The 27984-nt window shown below is 35.8% G+C and overlaps 1 protein-coding gene across 2 annotated transcripts in view; it reads left to right on the top strand.

Annotated features, from left to right (window-relative positions):
• The window catches only part of grm5b (glutamate receptor, metabotropic 5b), an 89562-nt gene that overhangs the window by 3787 nt on the left and 57791 nt on the right, over positions 1-27984 (top strand). For both annotated transcript variants that reach the window (XM_088639222.1, XM_088639223.1), the window contains exons 2-3: positions 1230-2125; positions 22204-22453. In XM_088639222.1, the coding sequence (XP_088495348.1) occupies positions 1447-2125; positions 22204-22453 (929 nt within the window). In that variant the 5' untranslated portion in view covers positions 1230-1446. The remainder of the gene's footprint in view (positions 1-1229; positions 2126-22203; positions 22454-27984) is intronic.

Here is a 27984-nt window from a genome sequence, read left to right as displayed (position 1 = left end):
GTATTGTTCTACAGTTATTGCATGGTGTTATAAATCATAAATATTGTCTCTGTACAACATAATGACCATTTCTATGAGATGTCAGCAGAAAGCTTAGTAAGATAGAGTAATACAATGATGAGTAATCTGTTTTGATTCTGATGAGAAGTGTGTTGTGGAATTATTTTTGTGATTTATTGTGTGACGTTCTTCTTGTGGTTCGGAATGTATTCTTAATGTGCAGAAAGAAAGGGACAAACCTCAGAAAATTTGTGATCAAAGGGTATGATCTTGAAAGCCATTTCTGCTTGATGCATTTTTCACTCTTAAATAAATTTAACTTATTTTATTTGGTATATAATCTGTGCCAAACAATCAGCTACTCAGTCACCCATCAGTCTGCCCATCTGGCCATCGTTAAAGAGCTCTCATTCTTAAAGATGATGTCTTGACAGTTATGGAGCATAAGCAGCATTTTCTATGCACAAAACACCACTCATACCATTTCATTTTTGTCAGTCCTTTAAGGAAAGAAATAATGTTAAAACATGCAGACCCTGTAGTTTATTGACATCTGAGATGTGCATATCATTAGATTTTCAAATGGATGCTTTCAGAAGTAACTCATAAGTAACATCAGATAACCCAAAATGTTCAAATTTCTGTAAATGGATCATGCTACAAGAAATGGATATGTTTGTATACATACAGTATTAATATTTTTAGACATTGATTGTAAAGTAGGCGATCTGTTGGTTTCAGTTGTCAAAATAATTGCCTTAACACACTTAAATTATTCACAATTGTTTTGTATTGTGAATAATATCAGACATACTGTAAAAGTGTTCATAGTGCAATCTCAGTTCAGACATTCAAAGCCTAAAGACTTATATAATTTTATAATATTCTTGAAGGTGGAGACCAAATCTTGGTCTGTCTAAACTTGCATTTCTGGTCATTTCTACTGAGTAATTTAAAATAAGTGGTTGTTGTTTCAGAATACAAAATAATAATTCATTAAGTAAAATACAATACCGTTGCATAATTTTCTCAGGAGACTTAAATATAATTCAAAATACAGTATGTTCAGTATCAATTTAATAAAAGACAACAAGACAGGACGGGACAAGATATTTCCATTTTTGATGTGCTCACAAAAATAACCTACATTCCTTTTAAATACATATACTGTATAGTAGAACCTATAATGAAAATTGCTGTTTCTAACTCTTTTTTTATCTCTTTCAAAGGTTATGACGCCTACTGTCACATGTTCTTTTTTGATAAAACGTTGCCTTGGAGACAACATTTCTTCATTAGGCACTGTGTTGAAATGCCAGACAAATGAATGCTTTACAATGTCCAGAGTGGAACACAAGGTTCTTTAAATATCTTTTTCCTGTCCTGGTGTATCTCCTCCAGTTATGAAGTTTCCCCAAGCTTAGGGATATTTTTCTTTTTCTTAAAATGAGCTTCTTGCTTTTGCTTGTGATTTTGTTGTCAGAAGAGATTGGCTTCATAAACTTTGCATTCCTGGTCAATGCGCAGTCAAATGAAAGGAGGGTGGTTGCTCATGTTCCAGGAGACATCATCATTGGGGCTCTGTTCTCTGTCCACCATCAACCCCCTGCTGACAAGGTCCATGAGAGAAAATGTGGAGAGATCAGGGAACAATATGGCATCCAGAGGGTTGAGGCCATGCTCCATACCCTTGACAGGATCAATTCTGATAACAGAATCTTGCCAAATATAACACTGGGATGTGAAATTCGCGATTCCTGTTGGCATTCAGCAGTGGCCCTGGAGCAGAGTATTGAGTTCATAAGGGATTCGCTTGTCTCCACCGAGGAAGAAGAGGGAATGATGCGCTGCTCTGAGAGTAACAGCACACCAATGCGTGGCAAAAAGCCCATTGTTGGGGTAATAGGCCCTGGCTCAAGTTCTGTCGCCATTCAGGTACAGAATTTGCTCCAACTTTTCAATATACCTCAAATTGCCTATTCTGCAACAAGCATGGACCTAAGTGACAAAACACTGTTCAAGTATTTCATGAGAGTGGTTCCCTCAGACGCTCAGCAAGCCCGGGCAATGGTGGACATTGTAAAGAGGTATAATTGGACCTATGTTTCAGCCATTCACACTGAAGGTAAGCTTGATATTTCTCTACTGATTATCCAGACTTTCAAATGCTGTTGTCCAGTTTCAGCTGCTGCCTCTGTGCAAACATGCAGAACCTGTTATCAAATCTTGGTCTGTCTAATCAAGATAGTTTGCCATGGCCATATTAGAACTTCATCTTTGGAGGATGTTTCATGCTCTGACGATAAATCATTCCATTGTTCTCTTAATCTTGGGGGAACTATTAAAATGGTTTCCCAGAGACGTTTTTGATTTTATTCTCTGCCTTTCTAGTATCAGTGAAGCAGACATTCACTTTTATTTTTGATGTTTTCCATATGCTGTATATCATTTTGGAGGAATGAAACAAAATAGCCTATGATTGAAAATAAAAATATTTAAGATATTTTATGGTCTCTTATGTTAAAGTCACTTAGAAATTAAGTTATGGTGTGCTTATATTTGAAATGTGAATTTCCAATTACGCTTACATTATTCATAGAGTTGTAAGAGAACATACTTTCTTAATTACTATATGATCTTAGATATTAGCAAATGTATAAGTTGACAGTAACAAAAATCAACATTTTCAGTAGTACAGTATGAATGACTAGACATATTGTACAGTATATCTGACACCCTCAACTAGGTGCTGGGTTACAGGTTATTGTATGAAACTGTGTTCATGATAGGGCTTAGGTGGAATAGAAATTACAGCATTTTAAGAGCTGACTATTTAAAATACATGAGAGAAAGTAAAACAAATGCAACAAATGAGTAATGGTACCAATCATTCTCAGTATATAGTATAAGACTTAAATTTTTCCAGTTTACACTCTGCACTGAATTTTGTATTGTAGTACGCAGGGCTACTTTAAGAAGCTAAATTGTGTTGAAATGTGTGGTTCCTTCTTGCTCTTCAATGAGATTAAATCTTTTTCCTCTTTTCCTTCAGTGACTCCCTTGCTAATAATCTTAGTCATCCTGGGTGGAGCAAAACGAATTAAATGGCTGAGCATGCTAATCCCTTCGTGAGAAAGACATTGGGAGCATTTAAAAAAAAAAAACATCAGTCTTCTGTCTATGGTTGGCTCCAGAAAATCTATATTCAGGACAGACTGTATAGAGAGATAAAGCTCAGCTTGGCCTTCTAAATGAACTGTGGCCTTGCTAGAGGATACTGCCCAGTTTTATACAAAGAGTCTCTAGTCAGGATCCAGGAACGCTATTGGAAAAGGATCATTGCAAAGAAAGGCAGTTTTATAATACACTATCAAAGGAATTCAGTTTTAATTATTCCCTAGAAACCAAGTCTCTTGGTTTGGCATCTTTTTTTCTGGAAATATGTTTCCCACTTAACTAAAGAGAAGTAGATAAGATTTGCATGAAATAAAAGGAAATGAAGCATTTTCTATGTGTTTTGTCAACATGTCTTTGGGAAAAAAACACACATTTGGAATGGCCTTAGTTCCTGCATCAATTTTTTTGTTGTTGTTTGCATATCATCTTATAAATAAAAATAAGTTCAATGTTTTGAAAATCCATTCCACAAATGAAGATAATAATTTCTATAAGAGTATAATTATAATATTATGACCCCAATATTTATCTAAGTAAAAGTTCTGTTTTCATTTGCTAATACCATACTGGTATTCCATCCATCATTGCATTTTTTAACCACTTCGGAACCCAAGAGAAGCCAAAACCTACCCCAGCAAGTAGCGGGCTCAAGATGGGACATACCCATATCACTATGATGCACCTCCTAAGTCTCCATGGTTTAACCATTTTCCATTTGTAACCAAGCAAACTCCTCAGTGCCTTACAGGAGAGTCAGCCCCAATTTGCTTGGGAAATGTAGTTCTTATTGATAGCATTATACCCTCAGTCGTGGTACGGAAGTGCCTTTTGTGGAGAAGTGTGAGAGAATTCTTGGATAGTTGTGCACTGCCACTGATGGAATCTCCATCACCGCCTCTGAGTGTCTTTGCCCAGGCTTGATGCAGTATTATCTGAACTGTAAGCTTTGTTTGCTTTCAGAACAAGTATCTTCATTTGGTTTGCCAATCTGGAGTCACCATTTTGGTGTTCTTGTTACTAACAACCCAACCAGCTTGTACAAAACCTAAATACATTGCAGCTTTAATATTCATTCAGTCAGAACACCCTCCAAAAAGTTATTGCCAATGGCCCAGAGTGAGGCCTTTAGGGCTGGCTTAGTCAAGTCATTATTTTATAAAATATTAAGTTCTTTCAAACCCTAGGGTGTATTAGATACATAACTGTTTTAAAAACAAAGCATACATTATGTTATTGCATGGTTATATGATTTTACAGGATTAAGATTTACTTTTTGCATCAGTGGTCTTCTAGTTTCACATCTCTACAAATATTTATGCTGATGGATCTGGTCAATATGTTGTAAAGCAAAACCAGATGTGCAAATAAAATGGTTTGTGGTTTTATGCCTGATCTGGACAGTGTGGGAAAACAGTTTTTCAGTTGTGGAAAGGATATTTAGTCACAAAGTCAAATGAAGAGCACAAATTCCAATTACTAATTTCAAACATAGCATGCCAACATTTAAGATAGCAACGGTATAAATATCTACACAGGTGCATAATTAGGTTTGTCAGTAAGTGGACAAATTGTTTACAAAGGAATATAGTTTAACTCTTTGTGTGCTTATTAAGGCTATTGAACCATGCGCACCAAAAGGTGTTATTATTTTATATCAGAAAATATGAATTCCTTATTTTCTCATATCTTCCTTATTGAAGTACTGCTTAATGACTCTGACATTTATTGTTCTGTTTTGAGTACCAGAATCTTGTTTGAAGATATAATTTGCAAATATTTTGTCTATAAATCAAAAATATTTATATTAATATTTATGTCTGTAAAATTGATCATTTAGCCTTTTATCAGCAAAAACCTTGTATATTTCCCTTCGGAATTTTTAAAGGTTGTTCTATCTTATAAAATACAAGGCATTTTAAAATCACTTAACATTTGGATGACATTCTAGGGAGCAATAACAACAGTAAACTGAATTGAATTTGGAGAAACGAAAGGTAGGGTCTGTCCAAATTTAATGTTTTATTAGTTTTGAATAAAAAATGTAAATCATCATATGAATGATGTGGTTAATGTTCTTCATCTAATAACTTGTTGCATTATTAATCACATTTTTTATTATTGTGAATGGATAGAAAGCAAAACACATTGTTGCTTTACCAGCTTAATGCATTACAGAAACAAATGATAGCTGTAAAAATGGCACGGATGCTACACTATGCAATAGAATAATAATTCTAATTCAAAGTGTTCTTTTAAAATTATGAGATGGCCTGTTAAGAGAGATAATGTATATCCTATCCTTCAAATTGTATATAGCTATGCATCAGACTAATCTAGAACTAATTAAAATAATCATTTAAGCAATTGTTCAGTCCTCATGAATATCAATGTGGCACTGGGGAGGAACTCATTGAAGGAGGTTCAGAGAACGTACAGTGTAGTCATAAAAAAGATCAAATAACTTTTCACTTAAAAGTATTCTTCATTTCTTAGCCAAACATTTACAATGTAAATTATTTGAATATTTCAAATGAAAACCCTTCAAACATGTTAAAACACTGCAAAGAAATGATAGGTCAGTATAGATAATGCAACCTTTTGACTGTCTTTAATGCCTGACTTTAATTAATGATTGAATAAGTTATGATTGCTCAAAGCCACGTTTGACAGAGGAGAAACATTATTTACTCTATAACTTCTTCATAGTAAGAGACAGCTAAATACAATTGTATTTGATATAGACTGCTCTTTTCCTACTTTTTTAACCTTCACTGTGAATGTCTTTATTCTGAATGTGTCCTGCATGTTTGTTTCTTGCTGTTTGTGGTGCCTCACTGCTTTTATAATCAAGCTTTCATCCTTTATACATCTCCTTCTGCTAGCTGTCTTTATACAGTATGTTGATAAGGACAGCCAACTGGAGAATTGTTCCTTCTGTTCTTTCAGGAAAAGATAAGTTGCTGATTTTGATATTAGATTTGAGAAGTGCATGGCCACAAATGTTTTCTTACACACTGCAAGTAGCTGCCTTCTGCTTTTGCTGAGTTAAGACCTGGGATATTCATATGTTGGACATATTACAAATGTATCATTTGCTTAACTTTTCCTTCAGCTCACTAAATTAATAATTATTCTCCTCTAGTAAAAGTTTTCTTTTTCTTTTTTTCTTTTGTTATTATGTGTATTTTTTTATAATGCATCAGATATACTGTTAAATATTCTCTTAATAAAAGCTGCAGTTGTGAAAATCTACTGCCAAACGCAACTTTATTATTATTGTTTTTAGAGAGATTGCAGCTATCAGAACCTGAAATAAATAGTAGGCAAATAATAACACAGTGTTTAAAATGCATGAAGTGTTTTAGGAAGTCCATGATTTGGCAATTGTGACTTTTCCAGACATTACATTAATGAGGTGATTTATACTGTACATACATATACTATATGATATGTAAACTGTTCATTTTTTATATACATTTGGGTTGCTCAGTTAAAATGGTTAGTTGGAAACCTCTTTTTTGATAAAGGTAATCAATATTCTCTGAAAAGTGATATACAGTATGTAATCCTGTAATATGTGATGTTTTGGAAGATACCTGTGGACACCAGAAGCCTCTGACCTTTAAATATTGACTTTGAGCATGCATCATTGACATTGTTATTGATGAAAAACTTGTATCTTTCTTGTATCTCACACCCATGAAAACAGAACATGCTGACAAGAGAACCACATCTGAAAATTACAATGCTGGGGTACTTTACTTCATCCATGTCCCATTGTGTATTTCCGTATTACACTGTGAATGATGAAAAAAAATTGGCCCTACTGCTGACTCAGACTATATACAGGATGTGCCATCTGAGCTATGCTTAGGATTACCTGTTATTGTTCAGGATTGCCACCCTGAGTTAAATTCAAGTTTGGATTTAAAAAATCAAGTTCAATTCAAGTGAGCCTAATGAGAAACAATGACTTTCCCCTGACTAGGTGCAAAACAGTTGGAAAGCTGACGATACAACAACTGCTTGACACTGTGAGTTTCTGTTTCCTGTTATCTATCTGCAGTAGATAAAGAAATATCAGTATAAAACTGACTGGTAGTTAAAGCATGCCAGTGGAGCAACGTCCAACCCCCCCCCCAAAAAAAAAAACCAAACAATATTTCAAGTTGAAGATTCTTGGCTCTTGGCTCCTGCGATCAGAAAGGTACATGGTATGTTCTTTCCATTGATCCATTATAAGAAAGCTTTTTTTTTCCCTGGTAAATGTGGCAACAACCTGGAGCATCTCAGATTAATGGAATTCAAAGCAGGACTACACTCTGGACAAGATGCCAGAGTACAATGATTGCAGTACAATGGGACAATTTAGTGGCACCAATTAACCTATTTTCAATAGGCAGATTTTCCACCCATCAACCTGTCTTTTAGAAGGTGGGAGGAAAGAGCATTTAGAGTATAGCACATCCACAGAAACATGGAGAGGCTACACAAACTCTACTCACAATGCATCTCATTACAAAATCAAAGCCAGATCCCAAGAGATCTAAGGCACTTATGAGGCAGCACTACCCACCATATTCCCTTGCTTCCCATTGGGTATATTGTTTGTTGTAAATACAAAATTGCATTGCATTCTATAGCTGGCAAAACTGTCTTCCAAATGTTGTTTTTGAATATCAAAGACTAGGTAGAGCTGGTTGGTCTGTAAAGCCTGAGGTCTAAATAAGCTAGGAGACTAATAATAAAAGCTCACACTACAGTTATCTTCAAGGTTTTGTTCTTCAGGATGAAATATTATATAACAATAATTACATTTATTGTTTTGTAGCAATGACTTAATGAGTTCAGTGACATTATAAAGCAAATAAAGAGAAGTATTTCAATGACAAAAAATCCTTAAGTACCTTTGACTAATTTCTTATCAGTATTTTGATTATGCCACCAAAATGTTCCTGACCCTGCAGCATAACATCTAGTAATCAGATCAATTGGTGATGCAGCCAGTTCTTCTTACTGTGATTGTCTGAGCACCCAGACTGCTCCACATAATGGAAATAGCAGCTTCAAGCAATCAGACTTTAAACACCATATTTCAGTACAAAAAGTAAGCCACTGGAGTGAAGGAGCTACAAAGCAAGCTTTTTGCAAAAACAAGAACAGAACAAGAATGATCAAGGGAAAGAATATTTAGAAATCGTTTAAACCTCTCTTTTTAGTTTTGGAGATCGTGCAGATGAATATATTTCCTGCATTTGAAAAAAAATCTATTGATAGAATCCAGATGAGCAATATTGAAAAAATATAGATCAATACTGAAAAATATTGATCAATATTGAAAACAAATTATTGCCCCCTTTAAGTTTCAATATCTTTGTGGTTTTCCCTTTTCTTTAAAGATCATTATAAATAATAGCCACACGTGCTGATTCAAGGGCTGTATTGTTAACCTCAGCTGGACATTAGCCCTGGTTCAAAGGGTAATATAGTGGTGAACAGAAACTACAGTATCTCATCTGATGGTTGTTCACTAGAAAAGAAAAACTAATCTGTTTGGGAGGAATAACAATGACAAGTAAAGCTCACACAGCTGTTCCTAAGCACCATACTTACGGAAGGTAGCTATACACTCTATATTGAATACAAACACCATCCTTTGCATTAATCTGAAGCAATTCTCCCCCTTTCCATCTCCACCTTTCAGCTACCCCTTGCCTCATTCCTCTATGAATGGGGTTCAAGCCTTCCCATCTTATTGCCAGGAGGCTACTCATTAACTAAGCAGATTAAGCTAAACCTTACTCACCAAGTATTCACACATTCACAAAGCATTGGATCCTTGGATGTTGTTGTCCCTAGCGAAATGATTATCTTGTAGCGCTTGTAGCACTTGTGAAAAGACAATTGAATGTTTTATGAATGCAGAAAATAGTATTTCTATTTGTCCTTTTAAATTGAAAAGGCTCCACATGGTCACATCTTTATTAATTGGATTGACTAGTGGATTCAAGCAAGTGAGTGACATTCAGCAATATCAAAGTATGTCAATTAAAATTTTGTTTCCTTCCTCCTGCCTTTTAGGGGAGTGTTCTTTGTTTGACATATTGAATATAATATTTACTTATTTTAAGACACAGAACACAGAACTGCCCCCAGCATACAGATGGTTTGAAATGGGGCACTATAGCTTGTTTGACGTTTTGAATAATGATGCTGAAAAAAACACAGTTAAAATATATTATTGATCTTAGTTTATTCCTTCTCATTTGATACGAGAATGTATATGTACAGTACACCTCACCTAAAATATTATTATTCACATTCAGAAGAAAAAAAGAATTTATTTTATTAGGAATCAGTTCCTTCTTAACTATTGAATTTATGTATACCAGTATGAAGTCAATTATATGAGTTTCTATACTGTGCCTGTGCAACTTCCTATGAATTCCAGCTTGTTATTCAATGACCTTATACCATAAAAGACATTAAAAGACTAATGCTATTGTCTATTCCTATAGTTTATAGTCAGAAATTAAATGACTATTACAAGCCTGTTCTTTATGCCCATAATGTTGTATTTTAAATCTATATTTTCATTCAGCTATACAGTATACAGTTAAAAACACACCCAATATATGACTGATTAGATCTAAAAAAAATCCAAATTCCATACCTAATACTTGATTTCAGATTTCTTTCACCTTGAAGTTCAGGCTGTCATCTGATTTTAAAAGAGTCCAGGTAAATCATTTCATTCCGTTATCACAAAGCTTTATGACCAAAGAGCAGTATTTAGTGATTTCCTTAAACATAATAATTTTGTTCTCGCTCTTGCAATGCTTACTGGACAGTTAAGAATACTTGTAAAAACACAAAGCAAACACATAAAATGTGTCTGGCAAGCCAAACTCTAAACATTCTCTTTCGGGGAGATTAATGGCAGTACAGTATATGGTGCATTCTCCGGGGTTTAAGCTCAGTTGCCATGGTAAAGTGTGAGTGGAGCAGCTCTACAGGGTTAAAGGAATTTTAAGTGAAATTCATTTGCCGTTAATCTGTACAATAAAACACATCCAAGTTACTTGTATCCCTAATATTCTTTATTAATGTATGCTAGTACTTCAGAATAAGGCTTTGTTTTAGAAAACTGTCCTTTCTAAAAGATTGTTCAAAATATACTCTTAATTTTATGACTCTTCTAATCTTACAAATTATCATGGTTTATAGTGTATATAGGGATTATAAACCAAAAATGCTAGAATTTAATAATTTGATTTAAATTTGAAAGATGTTTGAATTGTGGTCCTTTTTTAACATGCATGCTCCTTAAAAAGATTTATTTACTGCCTTATTTGAAGGCATTTGCAGGACAAGCCACTAAAGTACGTTGAACTGTTTCTTAATAGCTTAAATGTGTTTCAGTTGTGCCATTAGTTATAGATGACAATCAGACAAATGAGCACATAAAGAATTAGCTGGAACAGGGATCTGGAACATGGCTGTGGCAAGACTTTGCCTAGGTTTAATATATGGTGTGGTTTTAGATTTATTGTATAGTTTCAGATTAATGTGATTAGTTTACAGCTGACATTGACAAAGTTAAGAAAGAAAATCACAATCTAACGCTGCAAACATAAATAGCTAGGTAATTGATAAAGGTGATGCTATTAGTGAAAAGCTGCAGGGTGACAGGCATGATTTATTTTTTTCTAATAGAACCTTCCCATATTCATCAAGGTAAAATCTTTTGTCTCTTCTGAGAAAACGACACTTGGGCTCAATAATTGTAGAGGATTGTGTAGCATTATTTTTCAACCTGTTGGAGAAATTATGACGAAGTATAAAGGGATAGGTGTTAATATTTTCTATTTGCTCTTAAGAGAGAATGGAACACTTTTATGTTCAATGAATTTCCAGTTGCTGCACAAATGTACTAGAAAAGGCATAGGCTATAGTTTGGCGACAGATGCATCTACGGTTTTTTGAGTGCTTGAATTCAGAACTGAGGTCAGTTGAATGTGATCTCACTGAACTGTTTGCACATTCATACAAAGAAAAAAACCAAGGAGAGTAAACAAGATACAAGGGAGTTTATATGGCATTCTTTTTTTCCAGTTCTGCTTCAATCCCTGCAGCTGCAATAAGAGTGCTGCTCATCTAGAGATTATTCTGGCAAGGTTGTACACAAAAGAAGGCATCTTCCTGAGATATTCTCAAGGCGGGGAGGGCCAGCAGCGTGACGGTTTTTCCAAAAGGACTCTTCAAAATCAGCTCAGTGAGGTGCAAACAGGTGTTGGCAATATACAGATTAAGACTGCAGCTGTGAATTAAATTTCCTAGCTCTGGAAATTGCAGTGGTGTTCTGAGTATTCTGCCTCAGTTTGTGGGACCAAGTAAAGCTGCAGGGATCGCCAGTCAAGTGATAAATTGGCAAGAAGATATCTGTCAGTTCCCTGGTCAGATGAAAAATTGTCAGGGAGATGTCTGTCAACATTACACCAGAGTGAGAATCAGTGGAAGCAAAATGGTGCCCATGATGTTAATGCCCAAGAAGACTTCTCCAGGGAAAGACCCTGAGAATATGGGGTTGAAGTGTGAGTGTCATATGTTACAGTGTGTGTTCGTATGATACAGTATGTTGCTTTTGCACCATTGTTCACTTCAAAGTTTTCGTCAAAACAAGCTAATAAAAGAGAGCTGGTGCAAATGGTGAATGGTGAGGTTATGGAAGAAAGCTGTGAACAGATAGTGTCATCACAGGAAGAGAAGCAATATCTTTTTGGTTGGAGGATAAATATTTTACAAATCTGGTAATGAGAGAGTGGAGAAATATTATTCTGCCATTAGTGGTAATCAATCACAATGATTAAAATTCATTGTCGGTCTGGGAATAACATACTAATGTCTGAAGTGGCATATATATAATGGGGACTTGTACAAAGTTTCCCAATTTACAAACGTTTACGCTGGAGTGTAATATAAAATGGCCTAATAGGCCAAGTTATAGGTCCTAGTTAAAGTTGAGGTCTTCCATTTCCAATAAATTGTTGTTACTTATACTGTATGTGCCTGACTTTGGTGGCAATTGTGTCATTTCAAATGTCACAGGCAACTGTTTCTTTAACCTTTCAGTTCTTGTTTTTTACGTGTTCAATTTATCTGCCCTCTACCAAACAGTTGTGTGGGCATCATTGTGACCTAGAACCACTAGAGTCTACTTCTTTTAGTGTCTTGTGCATTGCAATCTTGCCATTCATTCAAATGATTCCCATTTCTCAATCTATCAATCTTTTCCAATCTCAGAAAAAAAATATTTCAGCACATTATTATAAAACCCAAGCTGAGGTTTTCAGTGTTTAGGTTACATTTGCTTCTATAGGTTGTACAGCTTTAAGCCCTTAATTTTTTTTTTAAAAAAGGATCTTTTCATTATACTGTATAATTCTGTACAGGTTTTGATATCAAAATAAATACGTTCATCCATTAAAAAAAATATTAACCAGCAAAGCATTGTGCTCTTTTGGATCGCTAAGGTAGTATTCAGCATAAATTCTGTGCAGTCTGAAAAAGTAGGTCACTTTCTGCTCATCTCTGGATATGAGATTACCAACATCATCACTCTCTTTAATGACAGAGATTCAGACTCTGCATATTTAGCTTCATTTTTCAGACTGAATCTAAATTGCAATCTCTCTTATTTCATGTTACAAGGATCATTATTGCTCTTAAAAGAAATACCATATGGATGTGTTATCAAATCCTGTTCCAAAAAAAAAAGTATGTGTCACAGGTGCCAAAACTCTATGATGGTAGTGAACACTTCTACTGTACCTCATAGCTCCTGGGTCCTAGGTCTGATTATGGCTTGGGGTGGCTGGATATGTGAACTTTGTGTGTTTCCCTTGTATAAGAGTGGGTTTGCTTTATACTGTACCTTCCAACAACATGCAGGTAAGGTTTAATTGGTTCCTCTAACTTTCCGCTTTCCCAAGGGGTTTGTCAAGGGATTTCACACCTGGTGGGTTTGCTCCTATTGGGTAAGAGCCTACAGTGATACAGAACAATGACAGGCTTAACTTACTAAGTTTCTCAAGTTCAAACGTAAAACATTCATGTGCTGTTTTTCCTATCATTGCAATGATTCTTCTATTACCTAACTTCAGTTTGCATGGCATATCTGGCATTGCCTCTTCAAATTCTATGCCTATACTGTGTTTCTTGGGTTTGTTACCATAGTTATGTGAAGAAATGTATGGATGTCAATTACCTCTCAATTCTAAGCAAAGGATTCTTTTTGGTGGTCACTTACAGAGATTCAACCTTAAGTGCTCCCAGCTGTACAAATGCTTAAGTGGCACATCAGTATATACTGCATCAGCTATACAGTTCAGAAAAAAGATGGACATTTCCAGTATTCAGTTGTGTATCAATTTAAAAGAAAGCACACTGACAGTATAATCAGATCCATTTTGAATGGACTAAATTGAGCCAGTTTCAAGAGGTCCTTCTTATCAATCTGGCTTTTTGTATGTTCACATGCAATACTGTAGAGGATCATAGTTGAAATCATAAATTAAATTCGTTATATTCTAGATCAGGTTCCTAATCAATATGCCAAGTAGAAAACCCTTTACAATACAGTATATACAGTAAAGTATCTTATATATCGAAAACATGCACATTTTTAGATTTTAAAATTGTGTTTTCACATGTATTAGATTGTGATTGTGCTTTTCACTTATCTACAGTATCTGCTGTTGTCTTTAATTTGAACATATCTGAAAGCACAATTTATTTTTTATCATACCTAGTATGATAGAACTGGAGTTCCCATGACAGTTCTCCAAAGCTACTGTACCTTTACTTAATGTATTCTTAGTTAGCTATGTTACTTTACTAAGTTTAAATTGGCTTTTGTTTTATTTACAAATAATGTTTATAATAAGATGCCAATTTTCTCATTCCCTTTGCTCTTGTAAGAACAGAGATTTCACATAATGATTAGTAATAGGAGAACAAAATTGTAGAAGGGATTGCTTTATGGTCATGCTGTTATCCATTACCATTAACATCATTTTATCTTTACCCTTATACTGTCATTGATGGTTTGCCATTTGCAGCATGATGCTGTTGCCATGGTTAGTAATATAGCATTGTGAAGTATTTCATATGACTTTGGATTGGAACTGTTAAATGGCCACCCATGTAATCACACCATTGTTGTTTTCAAATCTTTCCACCAAACTGACTCTGCTGCAATTAATACTGCTCACTCCATTGAAGTTTCTAAGTACTGGGCTTTCTTGAAAATGCATTTGGTTTCTGACATTTTAATTTTGATGATCAGTTCTGTCAAAGTGATAGAGAGCAGATTGGCACAAGATTTCCTTTAATGCAATTCCAGAGAAGTGTCCTCTTAGGGAAGAGAGGGCTGAAGATACCATCTGTCATGTGCAGATCACACTGTGAGCCTAATTAGAGGAATTTGCACATAGCTGGTAAGCATGGCCTCATACACAATGTTGGGGGTTTAATTTTAACACCAGAATTTTGTGGCCATTCTGTTCACTGAATGTTGACTTTTCACCTGTTTTTAAACATTAATCCATTGTGATTTCCAGGGGTATTAGTCTGAATTTAACAGAGGCCATACATACTGTTTTAGTGAGCATGAACTCATTAATGTAAAGAGCATGATACAGAACAATGCCTGCACCTTCTTAATCCAGGTTACGTGTGACATATTATTGTAGTATAGTAATATGTAATTTTAGGGTATTTCACTTTGTCAGTTTTAGTTTAGTGGCTTTCCAGACCATGAGCAGTTTGGGCCTAAAATGTTTCTTGTGGTCCGTCAGATTTTCTGGAACTCTGTGTTAATTGCAGAAATTTAGATTATTCTTTAATGCGTTTTTAATTGACAAACATATACAGTACTGCATATATATATATATTCGATTTAAATTAGGATATTGTGCAGATAATTGTATAGATCATAAGGAACAATCCTAACATAAAACATTTCATTAACATGCACTGTACATAAATCAATCTTTTTCACAGTTGTGCATGTAGAAGGCATGGGATTTCCATGTCTCAATATATAGGAAAACTATTTAAACACCAGATTTCTGAGACTTTGTTAGCCTCATTTCATAGCTGTCTATACAAAGGAAAGAAAGGTACTTCTGGTAAATGTGGTTGTGTTGTATCACAGGTAGTTTCAGTTCTCTTTTTATATTGTAACACCACCAGTTGAATTACTGTACCCTGCATAAATGATGAAACTGAATGCCTACTTATGTATTTGCTGTAATTAAGGAGAACACTTGTGTCAGTACAGGAGCATTCTTTGGAAAGAAAATGCTCTTATCTGTCACTAATAATCTGCATTAAAAATCATCACAGCCAGATACAGGTTTTCAGAGTTTGTGTTAAAGCTTGTAAAATCTGAAGCCAATATGAACTGTCTAAACACTTTAGTAATGCCAGATTTTTTTCATTAGATCATTGTGGTCTTCAATTTGTAGTAAAGACTTGTCTTTAAAGAGCAAATCATACTGTATCTGCAAGTTACTGAATTAATAAAAATAAAACCTACTTTAAATATACCTTAGGAAAGAGAGTAATTTACATATAATTTCTCTTTCATTACATAATTTTAAAATTAAGTAAAAAGTATCTAAATGGATTTTAAGGTAATGTCAAAGAACAGTATAACTGTTTAATAGATGTTTTGTTTTGTCACAGTTATGTTAGACAGAAAATAAAATCTCAAATGTACTTGAACAGAACTTGCACAAAATGACAAATGAGAACTCTTTCCATTTTTGAGTTGTGCCAGTCCTGCCTGCTCTAGCTTTGTAGACACAGCCTTCTTCAGCTGTGCAACATTTCACCCTTGTGCAAGTAGCACTGAAAATAGAAGTCAAACTATTCTTGAATACTAATGTACATTGAAGCTGGAATTTATAAGCTCAGAGGTATTTGTTTTATTATAGGGCATATCTTTGCCACTACAACAAAGTTCATTTAATTTTTGAAAAAATAAAAAAATACCAGAAATATTTTGTGCTTTTGTTCTTCTAGAAACTGGAGAACCATGATATGTCTTTACTGGTATTTTAGAACTGTTCTCAATAGCTTAACAAATGCATTCTAAAGGAAAATGGTCCAAACATTGGTAAAATAAATGAAAAGAGAAACGCCCTTGTGCTTGGGTGAATTCTGTTCCATGTAGAAAGCTTTCATGTTATTACAAACCAAGGTTTATTTATTGAACTAAAAGTATACCTCATTGCGCTAAGAGGTTTAGTGTATTATCTTAAATGCTTTTCTTTGTTAGTTTCTCCAAAGTGCAAAAAAAGTTATCATAAGTTCTTTTGTTGCTCTACACAAGAATTAATCTCCTTGAAAACAACTCTCATTTGTGATGTACCAGGATCATAGAATATACAGTAGGTGGGTCTGGACCAACAAACACACCACAAAATGCAGATACTGTATAAGTTTTTAAAACACCCAAGTGAAGTTTATTTGGAGTGCAGGGAACAAAACACAAAACCCAATGAGCATAAAACACAAAACCTACAGTAAGCTCTTCTTTGAGCTCCTGCCTAAACTTCTTGCAGGTTCCTACTATGATGGCTAGGTACAGTACCTACACTGCTTACTTGCCATCAAACAAACAGTCTCTCAGACTCTTCTATACTTTCAACACTAGAGTCTCTTGCTCCAAGGCTCTTCACACAACCTTTAAGACTCACAAGTTTCTTGGTCAGTCCTTCTCTCCTGGAGAGTGATGCACACAGAGGTTTTGCCTCCAGACCCTCTCCAGCAGCGACTCCCCCAGACTAACTTCTTAGTTCTTCCAGAAGCTTCCATTTCCTGTTTTTTAAAGAGTTACCTGACCAATTGGCTTCCTGAAACTGGTCAGGTGGCTGAGATTTCAAGAAAAAGTTCGCTTAATTTCTTTCTGAAATGCAATTTATATACATATGACAAATGAATACATCTTTGTGGAGATTGTAGTTAGTCTACATACTGTAACGCTAACATATACAGTATGCATAGCACAGTTCATAAATAGAATATTCTTATGAGCAATGCCCTTGATAGTAGAGCAGTACTGTATATCTATTCATTCCCAAGTAAAATGGAACAGGTAAAGGCTTATTCCATGCTGAAAGGAAAAGGCAAGAGACACATCGTTTTGACTGTGCAGCCTTCTTCAGGTGTGGACAGCATGGAATTAAGCTTTTCCTGTTCCTTTGTAGCCTACGCATGCCGACACAGCTACCTACTTGAACTTCTTTTTCCTGTTAAAATGGCTGGTATGGCCCTTTTCATTATCACAATGGATAGATAAGGGGATTGATATTTCCATAGATAATTACATTTAGATTTGCAAATATTGCTTAATTAACCTGTTGCTTTATTCTTTTTTGTCTTCACACATTGCTCATTGTAACACTTGTAACAGTGGAACTTCTTCATCAACTTTAGGTCGGCTGAAAAAATTGGTCATACAATTTATGTTCACCTCCTGAAGGCTTCCCATAAACTCCTAACTCCTAAAAGCTATTACTGTTTGGAAGAAGTCCAGATTTTGCAATCTTGAAATCTTCAGGGATATTAATATAATTTGTGCTTCCAGAAGCCCTAATCATTAATGAATCCAATTTAATATTCTGCAGAGAAAACATATTTAACCCCCATATAGTCCTTTGTGCAAGCTCTATATGCCAGGATGCCGTCTGCTCCTGGGACTGTCAGGACTTGACTAGCATTTTGAGTATTTTGTCAATTCTCCTTATAGCCCCATCACTAGACTATTGAATTAAATTAATCTATCAATCTTCTAACAGCTTTATCCAGTTCAGGGTTGCAGGGGAGCTGGAGTCCATCCTGGCAGGCAGGGAGCACAAGGCAGGTAAACCCTGGATAGGCCACCAGTCCATTATACAGACACAGACATGCACACATCCATACAAGGGTCAATTTTCTCAGAAGCCAGTTAACCTACCAGTATGTCTTTGTGGGACAAAACCGGATCACCCAGACGAAATCCATGTGAACATAGAGAGAATGCACAAACTCCACGCAACTCCACGCAGATAGCACCCCAAATCAGGAATTGAAGGACCCAGAAATGCCAATGTTCCACCGTGTCACCCAACTGAATTCAATTAATTTATGCTTTCATTTTGCATTAGAACTGTATGCATTTGCTTGGCTGGTGTTTCTATACTGTAGTTGAAAGATGGTATTAATTTTTGTGAGTTAAATTTTAATTTTTACTGTTTTTTTATGTCCTGAATCAAGTTCTTGGAGTCTCTTTTGCAGTTTTAGGGAGGAGTTTGCAATAGAACTGCTGATTGAAAGAGGAGATGAGGGGATGAGGGAAAAAATATTTTGAGACCTTTTTAGTTCTGTTTTGGAGTTTAAAGAGAAGTAGAAAAATATTTACTGCTAAAAAAGAGCAGTTTCCTTAATGTCATATCAATGATTAATAATTTGTAGGAGTGATCAAGATATTCAGTGTTAAAATTGCCTGAGGATCTTTTCATTTATAAATATCACCATAAAATGAAGTTGAGATGATCACTTCAAGAAATACTCTAAATATTGTTACAAATGGGAATTTACAAAAATGGTGAACAATATGAATTGATAGCACAGCTTTGCCAATGAATAAAATAATCATCAATAATCATCTTGTAAGAATATTACCAATAATATACCCAAGCTGTTATAGTTAGAGGCATAAGAGTTCTTCGTTCTCTGGCACAGCTTTGGTGAAAAGAGTAATAATTCAGGCACAAATATTTATTAACAATAACAATGGCAATACACGCCTCACTTAACACAACATAGACATACAACACACAGGTTACAAAGGTAAAGCTGCCTTCTAAACTGAATATGATATAGCCTGTGGTTAGAATTCTCTCTCTACAAATCCGGATGCCACAAAATAAATGGGTACCCTACTGTAGCTCCCTTTTCAAAAATGCACCCACAAAGCAGAAGAGGCGGTCTTTAACCAAGGGATTTTTCACTCAGGAAATCCAAGTTTTCTAAAATCTGCAGATCATGTGTCTTACACCCAGTACAACTAAATAAACATCCCCTGGTTTGATGCTCTAGGAAGAGGAAACATTGATACTACTGTAGCTAGATTCCATTCATTCATTGTAGATTCCATTGTCACCTACCGCAGCCTGTAACAATATGTGAACTATTCTTACAACATTAATAGAAGGCCATTGTGTAGAATGGAATATGGACAAATGCAGTCAAAGGCTCAAGTTCTGTTTCTCTCTGAGTCCAAGACACTTGATGTTTCTAAGACAAGATCCTGCTGACTGTTTCCAACAGACTTCCTAGGTACAGATTTTTTGTTAAATAGGGAGAAGCGCAGTTAATCAAAATGAATACCTTAATACCACTGTAGTCAAAGCCTCCAAAAATAGCTAGTAATACAATATTGATTTTTAAATTAATTGTACCCCACACATAATGATATTATTTAAAATGTGACAGTAATATTGAGTAATGGGGATGCTGATGTTCTATGCTGTGAGAAAGCACCTTTGTAGGGTTACAGGGATGGTATGTATGGGAGAGCTTCACCTTTTGTATTTGTGACAGCAACGTGTGGGTGTCTGGTAGATTTGAAGAGAATTAAGTGCACTTTGTAATAATGAGGGGCCATTCTGCCACATCAAGAGCAGTGCTGAGCCGTGTGTTTCTCCTCTTCAGGTTTTATTAGTGCATTTGAAGATCTAATATTTCACTGAATGCTTCACACCATCTGTAGTCTTAGGCACCAGCTCTGTGAAAATCAGAGAAATTGTTTTATCACCATATTGATGGTTCGACTTAAATAACAGAAGCCACATATTTCTGGTCTAAAATGACTGCTACTTTATATAACTTGTGGCTTAAGTTGAGGAAAGCTGAACCAATATTGCTTGAAAAATTCTTGCCATTTTCTTAGCAAGGTTGTTGGACTTAACCAAAGTGTTTGCTTTCATCTTCAGCTGCAATTAATTAATTCCCTGAAAATGGGGGAATTTATATGGCGTATAATAGGTGTATTTGTGATGTAAACCTATGCATACTGTATGTTAATTATGATTAAATATTTTATATTAAAAACTGAATTTGCACATTTCTAGTCTGATGGAAACCATTTGTTTACCACCTCAAAAATCTACTCTGAAATACTGTTCCCTGTTAATAACCAATAACGCGAACCACCTTGTCAGTGTTTCAGCAAACATTGTTTTAATTTAATAACCGGAGAACACTGTAATTAGAGCTGACCTGCTGCATATTTTGTCAGTCCTTTCAAGCTTGTTACCAGGGAACATCACATCAAAGAATAGCAAAAAAAAAACAATAATTGTCACATTTTTATAGAGAAAACAAGCCTCTCAAAGATGGGCTGTTATCTTACTCTTTATTTTTAGAGGTTAATGATAACCACAGGAAGGTATTTCTTGATGAATATTGATTGGAGTCTTGCTTTAATCTTGACTTTTTTTCAGTTCTCACAGTTTTAACATGATATATTAAAGACGTTTATGTCTTACTGTGTCATTGATGCTACAGTATCTCATGTATATATTTATCAGTGATTAACTGAATTTGCTTATCAAAACACTCCAAATTAGTTACATAAAGATTAGTAACTATTTTTTAAAGAAGAAAATAAATATTCATTCAGTCTCTTGGAATAATGTTTCTTTGATGTGCAAGTTAAATATGGTAAAACTATATTTTTAAACTACCTTGTTTTAATGGGAAAAATATTAGCAAATTGGCAGGAATATAAAAAATCACCTTCATCTACTTACCGGAGGTGACAAAATTTGTAGCTGGAAATTTTACACTTACATAAATGGCATTTCGGTTCTGAAATCCAAAGGAATAACAGCAAAAATTAAAAATTACACAACACATACATTACATCAAATCATCTCTAATGGTAAAGGTATTAGTAAACATCTAAATCTAAATCTCTACATATATGTGAATGTACCAAAGATAAAAAATCTAGTTTTCATGAAACCTTAAACATCTGTTTAGCCAGGGGGACTTTTTATTAATCCTGTCCTAATCCTATTTCAAATTGAAGTGTATGACATGAGGGACCCTTTTGAAATAAACCAGGGTACTATTTTATTGTTGTTCAGGGTATTGTAAAAAAGAAGCATCATGGAATAGAGTGATAATCTAGGAGATTAGATGAGTAACAGTCTTTTAATACAGAATTCTAGCAAGTCTTACCCACTGTTCCTACTGTACTTCTGTTCAACATCAGTTAGAAATAGATGTAACGGAATAAAAAATCATAAATAAGATTGTTAATTGCATATATGCTGTACAGTACTAGGGCATTAAGACACAATACATGCTGTTGGCTCCAACACTCTTGTTACTATATTTTTTCAGTAAGAATATTTATTAAAACCAAAGTCTATTCAAGTAAATATGTTAGTAAGTCATAGCTGAAAGTTGATTTAGTTTTACAAGTTTATCTGGAAGGCTCCAATAAATATTGTGAGGAGTGCAGAAATTACAGTGCATAGTCTAAAAGAACTACAGAGTGATGTAGTCTTTTTTCGTGAAATATTACTTTTCTAAAGAAATTACATTTTGCAATCTATGAAAACTAATTTGAATGAGGATTGATCACCTGCTGTGGTTACCAATTGCTTTTCTTTTCTGATACAATTCCTCATTCAGTCTCCGACGATCAGAAATGTTTCTTGTTCCGTCAAGAACTTCAGGTGTATCACATTTGCAGTGTCTCAAATCAAGTGTACATAAAATGTATTCTGTTTTTCTTTTGCAAGCATTCTCATTCACATCTTGTCTGTTAGAGTCTACTTTTAAAGTTCAAATTAGTTAATGATGTTTTAAAATATCACAATAAAAGCTCTTATTATACAATTTTCTTACTAGACAGGATAAAAACAGTGCAGTATTTCTAATTCACTGTATGTGCCTTTGCAGGCAACTATGGGGAGAGTGGAATGGGGGCTTTTAAGGACATGGCTGCCAAAGAAGGGATCTGCATTGCTCACTCCTACAAGATCTATAGCAATGCTGGGGAGCACAACTTTGACAAGCTGCTGCTGAAGCTGAGAAGCCACCTGCCCAAGGCCCGAGTCGTGGCCTGTTTCTGTGAGGGGATGACAGTCAGGGGAATTCTCATGGCCATGAGGAGACAGAACCTAGTGGGGGAGTTCCTGCTTGTTGGAAGGTCAGTACACAAACTGCTTATTTTTTCATTGCTTTTCAGTTCTTGAAGCAAATGCTTTGCATTTTTTGTAATCACAAAGGTCATGTTAATGTGTTTCACACACCCAGACGATACAGTATGTGATTTTAGTATAGAATGCACTCCACTCCTTGTTTTTGTGGGAGGGTTACAGAACTCCGGCTGCAAAAAATACAATTTCTTGCTTCTTGCTTTGGGCCTTTTCTTCTGAGCTGCAGTTCGAAAGCCACCTTGTCCAATTATGTAATTCTCGATAAAAATAAATCTATCATTAAAGCAAAAGAATGTGGAATTGAAATGAAAATCCTAGGTGGTTTTTAGACTTGATGTGTGACCTTCTATTTCAGAAAGAACAGTGTAAACATTTAAAAGTTTCTTAGAATAAGTGTTAATGAGCCAGTCATAGCACTAATGTATAAAAAACACAAAATCCTGGTCACACAATTATAGCAGGAAACAACAGCTTTTCTGACTCCTGTGGGCTCTGAAAGAAACACTATGGTTCCCATCTCCTTCTGTCAACATACTACTTATATTTGCTCATACTTAGTATTCAGGCTACATTTCAGGCTTAGGTTGCCTCAAAGTGGGCTCCCTCTAGAAAGCTAAGAGTAAATTAAATGCATGCATCCTGATATCAGAATAATGTTAGTCTTTGTTTTTTTTTCCATTTTTCCCTCTTTGTGTTTACTTACAAGATAAGGCGGCCTCGTGAGACTTGTGTTGAAGTTTCTCTTCGTACAGGGACATAGAAATGAAAAGAAACCAATAGGCTACAACTACAAGCTACATTTTTACACAATTTTTTTTTCACAATTGCAGTTATGTTAGTAGCAAAAAGGAGATACCAATGTTTTTATTTAAAAACCGTTGTCCAAGAACCATACACAACATTGACAGTATATTACATGGTTAACACCTTGCCTCATACAATGCATAATGTAGAAATCCTGTGGCTGCAGGACAGATTAAATTGCATCTCTTGCAACAGCATTTCTATGAGGAGTTGAAGTAACAGGTTTACTGAGATGCTTTGACAAAGATTGATCTAGGACTTGATTTGTTACGGGGTGTGGTTTTGACACCAGAACAGTGACAGATGATGGTACAATACAGTATGTGAAGAAGCTTTAAATTCAAGATTCTGTAAGACTTTCTCCAGGGTAATACCAGTGGCCACAGTGCCCACAGAGGGCAACTACAGTAGTGCAGTGGAAGAATGGAATTAATCAGACATTTGCCATTTGTTAGTTATATTGAGCAGATAACATATCTTGATCTTAAAAAATACTCTTATTCCACTTTAGTGTCTTCACCCATGAAATTCTGCAAGGAGGTAGCTCATCCATGTCCTCTCTCTTCTGTCATCACCATCATCATCATCATTGTCCATCGTCCCAAGCGAGAGAAGACATACATTTTTTCATCATAGTGACTGAATGGTTGACCAGCCACTTCAGTACATTAAGCCTCTGCAGATCCCAGGGGTACAACACAGGTACCTTTTTTGTAGATTTTCTTCAACCTATACTGTACATACTACACAATGCAAGGATGATAACAATATACAGTATAAAAATAATGGTAATACCACCAAATGTAATATTAAGATGTTTATTTATGTACTTTATTATTTAGATGTAATAATAGCAATAGCTGTCATTCATCATCATCATGGTCGTCATCATCATCATCTTTATGATTAATATTAGTATTAGTAAATTCCCAGATTAGATCATTTTTTAAAATCATTTTTTTTTAAATGCAGGCTGTTACTCATTTTATAGGTTTCCTGATTATGTTGCTCATCTTTTAAATTAGTAGCATTTTTCTTACAGAACATGACCATACATAAGATGGAAAAGAGCCTGCAGATAATGTCCAATTTGTGTTTCTAATGTCCAAAAATCAGCTAGGGTGAAGTAAAATTTTGTTTCCTGTTTAAGAATAAATTTTAAGGAATAGTACTATATATAAAGCACACCCATCTGATGTTGTCCTGTTTCTGTTATTTTCTTTACTTCTTGTTTAGCCAACAATGGGTTGTAGGGGCGGCATAGTGGCACAGTGGTTAGCATTGCTTCCTAGAAGTACTGGGGCCCTGGGTTCAATTCCAGATCTGGGGTGCTATCTGCATGAAATTTGCATGTTCCACCCTTGTTTGTGTGGGTTTCCTCTGGGTGCTCCAGTTTCCTCCCAGACATCAAGAACGTACTAGTAGATTAATGGGCTTCTGGGAAAACTGGTGTGAGTGTGTGCATCTGTGTTTCTGCCCTGAAATTGACTGGCATCCCATCTAGGATGTACCCTGCCTTGTACCCATTGCTTTCTGGGATAGGCTCTGGTTCCCCCGTGACCCTGAATTGGAAGACGTGGTTAGAAAATAGATGTATAGGTATGTAGTACATTATTTAAAACATAAAGCTTATGCTTTTTAAAATTTCATGATGCCCAACTACTTCATTGCTGGAACTGAGTATACACTTTTTTCCATTTCTTAATCTTTAAGTATAAAAAAATTACTTATTTTCATCTGTTTTTTCATTCTGGTAAATGTATTTCCTTTATTAAGAAATGTAATTTTCACTTTGCCAGTTTGAGTCCTGGCCATGTTACTAGCCTCCTCTGACCTGGATTTCCCAGTTGGTGACATACAAATGGACTACTGTTTGTGCAAAGGCTGTGGACTTCAATTAACTACAGTAGGTTATCCATAGCTTGCCACAGAATCATGATCTCTAGGACTTGCTAGGCACCTCTGCGAAAAATAATAATATGCCACTGATTTAGAAACCTCTTTTTTTGTAGAGGGAAAATACCATATATTAGTAACAATTTGTAGAAAGAAGAATATGATGAAATGATTAGTACTTTAGAGTTGAATGGTAATATGGTTATAGAGTTCTTTTCTGTGTTGTTATTCTGTCCTTCACACATTTTCCTTGACTTCATTAGCTCAAGTACATTGTAATCATGGCATGCCAAACTGGAGCCATAAAAATACAAAGCTCTGACACTGTATGCCATTGATCTTGTTACTATTATATTTTAATCTTCGTGCTGCTAATACTAAATTGGAGAGCAGCTGCTGCCCATAAGGCTTTAAAAGAGAAGTTGAAGTATCAGAATAAATTATAGGGCTGTCCTGGACAGGGCTATTTTTTACCCTTATTTTGCAAGGAGTACAGACAGCTGCTAATAAAGAGCTACTGAAAAGCGAATGGAAAATGTGCTATTCCACAACACTACCATCTTTCATCTTAACAAGGACAGAAATAAAGCAGAAGAACAAATCTATCTTTTTTACGGTTTGCTCATAGCATCCTGGGTCTGCTATCCAGTAAATATTATTTCAGATAGGTCCAAAAGGAGGCACAGGGTAGCCATTCAAAAATTAAAGAACTTTCCTATTTTGTGTCTCAAGCAAGTTATTAAATGTGGCGTGTGATCTTGTAGTATTCTGACATCCAAGCTGCAAACCTGGTGATTACAAAACATGAAAATTAAAAACTTTATAAAATGGAACCAACAAACTAGTAAGCTGTTTATTCCTCATTGTATCCCTGGCAAAATGAGCAGCAATCTCTTTCACATTCTTTAAATCCATGCTGCTTGGCAATATGTTCTAAAAACAATTGTGGGATTAAAATGTTCTATTTTGAAAGTGTAATTAAACTGTTTTCCTTCGCTGGAGTTCTAAACATTCTTGTTTGAGACCAATAACTAAGTCAATTTTAAATCGATTGAAATGTTTTTTACACAAGAAACTGAGCAATTTTAAATTTGCTTTTCCTTTAATGTTAACGGTCTGAATTGAAAACAGCTCTTTGCAATATCCTTTGAAATATTGAGAATAAAATGAGAATATTTGTGGCCATTTACTGTATGGGTAATAGCTCAGTCTGTTTGAGTCTCTGTAAAAATCCCAGGATTCATTTCCCAAATAAAACTGAAAATAGTTTTAGAATTTAAATTGAGCTGAAGACACAGGATTGACAAATTTGATATGCAGTCCATGTTTTGCTTAAGTAGTTTTTTTTGGAATGTTGAGATATATGATTGTCAGTATAAATTATATAACTTGCTTTGCAGTTTACAAATGACAAAAGAGAGTGGGAGCATTTTAATATCAGCAATAAAAATATATTTATCTTTTTATTGTTCAGTTTTGTCACATAATCGAAATGTCTTAATCGTTTTTTTGCTCTGTCACTAACACCCCTCATTGAGGTGGACAATTTATAGCTTAGCACCTGCAAGTGATTAATCGAGGCAATAAATGTTTAAATGTTTGCCTGTTTGTGACTGACACAAGTTAACATGATTCTGTTATGACTCGGCTGTGCTCAAGACACAACAGTGTTGGTGATCAGGTCAGAATCCACGTGTTAGGGATCGAATGGTTTGGGTGGTTTTTGATGAAGCCTGAAGGTGGAGGAGTCTAAACTATCCAGAGAATGGCAAGAGTGCAGGGATGAGTGGTAGTTGAAGCCATAGCTGAGACTGGCTGAGAACTGGTAGTGATGGCAACAGTCAAATCAGAGATGGGCTGCTCACTAGGAGTAGATTGACGTTGTTGAAGGGATCAGCATCTGGAGCCGGGCAAGCAAAACATGGATCGTAGAGGCGGTCGACTCAAGGGGGTCTATACTTCAGAGACCGGTCCAAACATCCCGGACTGGACTGAGCAGTGCAGAACTGGGGACTGGCTTGTAGCAGACAGGGGTATCTGTTGAAGTCACAGCAAAGGTTGACAGCTGTTATCGCTGTGGGCTGATGGGGAGCTGCCAGCTTGCAGTGGACTGAAGTGGCTGTAGAAGTTGCAGCAACGATGGAGAGACAGTGCAAGCGGTGGCAGGCTGGTGTGAGGACTGGAGAGCCTGCATCTAGAGCTGGACAGGACAGGGCACTTGTGGTCAGGGCAGTATATCAGTCTATCAGAAGCCGGGCTCTCAGGAGCAGGGACCAAGGCAATTGCACTCATCAGCACAGACTCCAGAAGGTGCTCCATGTACTGGGCCGAGCAGCGTGCCCACTAAGGATCGGGACCGGGTTTCCAGGGAAGAAAAGGATTCAGGTAAAGCGATGCCAGATTGTAGCAGCAGAGGAAATTCGGAACCCGCTGCAGGCTGGTAGAGCTGCTAAGACCACAGCAGGCTGATGCGGTGGCTCGATGCTGACTTCTAGCAGACTGGAGTGGTTGTGAAGTGGCAGCAGAGATGGTCTATATAACGAGCCGGTGAAACTGTAGCAGTCGCAGCAGAGCTGGTGAGATGGCAGAAACCACAGCAGGCTGGTAACGTCGTAAACAACTACAGGAGGCTGATGTTCTGACTGGATGCTGGTTTGTAGCAGAGTGAAGTGGCTGTGGTCATGGCAGCAGGACTGGCTGCTCTCTTGTAGAGGACTGGTGAGGCCACAGAAGTCATGGCAGAGCTAGTGAAGCTGTAAAATCGCAACAGGCGGGTACAATTACTTGCTGCCAGCTTGTAGTGGAGCGGTGAGGCTATAGA

The sequence above is a fragment of the Lepisosteus platostomus genome, chromosome 7 (assembly GCF_059453375.1).
Source record: "Lepisosteus platostomus isolate fLepPlt1 chromosome 7, fLepPlt1.hap1, whole genome shotgun sequence".
Classification (NCBI taxonomy): Eukaryota; Metazoa; Chordata; class Actinopteri; order Semionotiformes; family Lepisosteidae; genus Lepisosteus; species Lepisosteus platostomus.
This window is presented reverse-complemented; position numbering and strand designations above follow the sequence as displayed.